We start from the raw sequence: 4,776 nt of genomic DNA, 5'->3' as shown, positions 1-4,776 counted from the left end.
TTAGATGGTTGATTTCAAGACCTCAAGTTCTAAACTTGAGGTCTCGAAATCAAATTCGTGGAAAATTACTTCTTTCTCCAAAACTATGGCACTTCAGAGGGAGCTGTTTCTCACAATGTTTTATACCACCAACCTCTCCCCATTACTTGTCACCAAGAAAGGTTTTATGCTTATAATTATTTTGAGTAATTACCAACGATAAATAATTGTTTTATGGCTTCCAATACGTTTCAGTTTCTAAAACTTATAAACTATTCTGAAATTTAATTGGCTCGTTAGCTTTTGCGGTTAGATTAACTATTATCTGAAATTTCACATTCCTAATAACAAAACAAAAAAATCAATTTTATAATATTGTGTTTCGAGTGCACATTCCGGGAAATTGTCCTAACATAAAAAACACACAAAAATAGACAGTCCGATCCGGTATCAAAAGGTCACTGCTGATGGTGGATATTAGAAAACGTCGGTGGCTAAGGTTTGGGCAACTGTGACTACGAGACTAACAATCTCATTCCCTGTCCTCAGTTGAAACAAAATGCAGAACAACCTGGAAGGATGTAATCAATAGTGACGTTACATTTGTATGAGCTGGCTGGTCGATCGGGAGACTAAGAGTGTATAGAACATGGTCAAAAGATCTTGAAGTATCTCACATGTTAGGCAAACGGAACAGGCAGCATGCAATGATGCTAAGTTATTTAGTAGCTTTCCCTTTGTTTTATTTTTCTGTGGATTGCATGAACTTTGGCATGTTTGGCAACCATGTACAGTTAAACCAACTTTTGCCCTTTTTTTGGGTCACTTTGAACTCATTTTGTAAGTTTCCAAATGGTTTAAAGTCGCCTAGTTTAACTTGACCCATTAGGTCTGCCTGTTTTCGGACATCTTCAAGTGCCACCACCCTGGCAGCCCAGCCAGGTTTGGCTTCTCTCTTCTCTGACTCGATCATCAAGTTAACATACTCCACCGTGCTGAGAGGGTTCGGCCTCAAAGCTATCTCCTCCAGTCGTTTTAGACTGTCGCGAGATTGAGTTATTAGTACAAACACGCATTTCTGGACGTCTTCGAACTCTTGGTGTACCTGGGAAATCACCTGTTCAACGGTGAGCTTTTTGCCAGTTGCGTCCCTGTAACGCTCTTCAAGCTCAGTGTAATTTCGTTGTTCCTTCTCAGTGTAGTATTCAAACTTGTAATTTTGATTGAAGTGAACCCTCCAATGGCATTTGCCTGGGCAGACATTGCAGTAACCCCACCAACTCATTGCCGAGCACCAAAATTTGGTTAGGTCATTGGCAATCGTACAAGGGAAGTGACATGTGAAATGACATTTACAGCAGTTTGTGGTGTAGTTTCCAGTGCCTGATATGTCGATTTGTCTGCTTTTCGGAACTTCAACTTCATAACAGAAATCTTTGTTTGCCTGGATTTCTACTTCATGTTGCTCCAATATCTGATGCTCCCGACGGAGCTCTTCAATTTTACAAATACCCACTTTGATCTGAGGTTGTAGCCCTGCGAGGGAAACCTCCAAGCGCTTTCGCTCATCAAGGACTTCTTTAGTGAGAGACAGGCTTCGTGGGTCAAGCTGATGCAGAACGAGGAAGAATTTCCTCAAACTGTGAAACCCCATCCTCCAAAACATCTTGTCAAAATTGTTAGTATCGTCACCCCCTTCAGATGCACCAGCGCAGAAATCGTCAACACCCGACCCTGCTGACTCTACCTTAGTGTTTGCAAAAAGGGCAGAGTTGTTGAATTTGAACATTGTTTCATCTCTGCAAGGAATACCTGCTTCTCGGACTGCTGCAATAAGTGGAGGTTGTTGCCCATCTGCGAATGTAACGAGAAGTAGAATGTTTGGCGAGATGTCTTTACCAAAGACAGACAGGATGGAATCAAAGACGTATCTTTGGGTAGGGGTCAGACGTGCCTGTGAAGCTTGGGCGACAAAGCCAATTCCATCGATGTGGTCTATCTGATGAGTGTCGGAATGAAAGAAAAAATCTCGGATTTGGTCGATGATGGCTTTGTCTCGAGCGATACCCCTAGTGTCTCCAAATCCAGGAGTGTCGATGATCGTCAACGTGTAAGGGATACTGTGGTTTGTGTGGCTGTATATGGTGTATGATTTTATGATCTGCGTTTGACTATGTGCTTGTGACTTGGATGTCCCATCTGCTTGATCATCAACCATCTTAAAACGGAACCCATCTTCCCACTCAACTTGTAAGATGTAGTTAATCATGGCATTGATTAATGTGCTCTTCCCGGCACCTGTAGCACCAACTACCATTATGACTTTATGCTGAAGATAGTTTCTAGATGTCTTACCAAAGCTGTAACTCTGGTATGTGGCACCTGAATGCAAACTTACGTTGTGCAAGGGAAGCTGTACAATTGCTGGTTCTCCCTTTGCCATACAACCTTGGGAAAGTACCTGTGATCTTTTGGCAATTTCCTGCGCGTATCTCTCAGTCTCATGAGACAATCCGGTAAGTATTTCAATCGAGCCACTTTCTGCACCAGCGACTGAACCACTACAACTAGCGGACACCGAAAACTCATGTCGAGTGTTAGCATGCAGATCACCAATTGTAAAGGAACACGCCTGGTCGCTGGTTTTAACTTCCTCATGAACTTTGCTTTGAGAAGGACCAGAAGAAATTTGAGAAGGTTTGCTCCATACGAGGGGAATACTGCTCTCGGATGCTCGATGCTTCCTAAGCTGTGTCGGTGGACTAGTAGGGTATGTTTTAGCCGAGGTTGTTTCACTAGCCTGACTTCCCCCGGCTTGACAAACAGATACGACCTTAAACTCATAGGAGGTGAATGGATTTAAGCCGACGACAGTAACATTTCCTTCGGCTCCATCTGTCTGCACCTCTATCCAATCAGTTGAGCCCGATTGTGGAACTGCTACCTCCCTGTATTTGACTACGTAGTGCTGCAATTCTGATATACCATGGCTCGGTGGTTGCCAACTGAGAGAAACTGAATTATGAGACTTGCCAGACACAGTGAGTTTAACTGGACTACCTGGTGGTTCAAAAGTCTTTGTCGTTAGAACCCCGTACTCGTACAGAAACATTGACCCACCAAAAGTAGCTTCATCACCATCGTCAAACCCTGTCACCGCAAAGATGGTTTTGGGATTCGTTAAGTTCGCCTGGTTAAACTCAACAAAGCTTCGAGCATATCTCCTAATGTCCTTGGCTGCCGACACATCATTAAACCACCCCTTTGCCGGAATGTACGAATCTGCCTTGTTAGACTTGAGACATTGGGACAGTACAGTAAGGTACTCATCTTTATGTCCAATACAAGGAAAGGCAAAGCAGACAATGCACTCAGCCAGAAGGTTCATAACTAATGCATTGAGATCTGCACGGGAGCTGATGATTTGAATCCCTTCAAAAGATCTCACATAAGCATTTACAACACTCATCTCTTTCCCTTTGCTACTTAGCCAATCACCAACCTGTTTCAAATTGAACGGACATTGTTCAAAATCAACAACAGCTTGGTGAAGTTCACTTTCTTGAACACTTCCCCCGCGAATTTTGGGCAGCACATGAGCTAGAAATTGTCTGAAGGACAACTTCTTACAGAGGAGCAGTTTTTTCAGAGTAGCAATATTTTCTACAAATTGAGGAAAATCTGTACATATTTTTTGCGTCATAGTGTCATTACATTTTACCTGCATTTGGTCCAACCCCTCAAGAATATTCTGAGAGTCGCTGATTAGATTAACACTAATTTCTCGGACCAGTTTGGGGGACCTGTCGTCGAGTTTAACTAAGGGGTAAAGCCAAACCCGCAATGGTACGCCATTTTTTCCATTCCCCCCAACCATTGTTGGCAACTGCTTGTATACATCGATAGCCTCTTCAAAAGTTGTTGGACTTTTTGTCAGAGTATAATCACCGTGAAATGTACAACGTATGTGTGTTTGTTCTTTTTTTTCTTGATCACTGAGCGTGACTGATCCCGCCCCGCCAGTCTCAAGTTGAGGTATCTTCTTGATCATAACAAGTAATTTACCATCAACTTCCTTCATTTTTTCATCATTTTCAAAATCCCTGTCAAACACAAAAAATGCTTTTGCACCATACAGTATCCCCGTTACAACATGAGTTGCAGTACCTTGATCGAAGACGTCGGCGTGCTGAACAGTGTGTCTTCCAAGATGTTTCATTGTCAAATGTTCAAACCTTGTAGTTGCTTCATAATGCAGAGTCAGACGAGACTGGTGCTCAGATGTTTTGGTGTCGTTGAGATATTTCGCTGACCCTTGCACGCCCACTAAGCCACCCAAGAAACTTGCCTTCAATTCTGCTTCGACGTTCAGGGCGGATGCCTTGTCTTCCACTCCATCTGATGAAATAATAGTGAACTGTGTCCCAGGCTTCAGAATGACGTCGCGATCATCATGTAATATTGCTGGATCCCATAGCGTAATTCCTGGTAAAGGCGTGTCACTGCGGCAATCATACAGCATTCCGAGCTGCATTGGTCGACCCAATGCCGGAAGCTCAAGTGTCCTCTCCGCTGTCATGATGGCAACGTCTTAGCCTACAAATGAATGGTTAAATTCAAATGGGCGAATTTCACATGTCAGTATGACGAGAATTTATTTTTTTTCCGAGCAACAAACAGACTAAAAATGTCAAACCTTACGTTCGAGTAATGTCTAAAGTTTTAAGCAGAAGCGAAATAAGTAAGATTTCGTGAGTTTGTTTTACTTATTTCTCAAAACCTAAAGCACCTCAGCAA

General features: G+C 42.8%; 1 protein-coding gene across 1 annotated transcript; it reads right to left on the bottom strand.

Annotated features, from left to right (window-relative positions):
* Positions 1-721: 721 nt before the first annotated feature.
* LOC139951845 (uncharacterized) lies at positions 722-4,558 on the bottom strand. The gene has a single exon (XM_071950913.1). It carries the CDS (start codon positions 4,556-4,558, stop codon positions 722-724), a length of 3,837 nt encoding a protein of 1,278 aa, XP_071807014.1.
* Positions 4,559-4,776: the final 218 nt, after the last annotated feature.

Source organism: Asterias amurensis, chromosome 19, assembly GCF_032118995.1.
Source record: "Asterias amurensis chromosome 19, ASM3211899v1".
In the NCBI taxonomy this organism is placed as follows: Eukaryota; Metazoa; Echinodermata; class Asteroidea; order Forcipulatida; family Asteriidae; genus Asterias; species Asterias amurensis.
The sequence above is the reverse complement of the archived record's forward strand: the minus strand, read 5'-3'. Positions and strand labels throughout refer to the sequence as shown.

Excerpts from the sequence above, each read along its gene's own strand:
- LOC139951845 (XM_071950913.1), bottom strand. The coding sequence starts at position 4,558 with ATGACAGCGGAGAGGACACTTGAGCTTCCGGCATTGGGTCGACCAATG.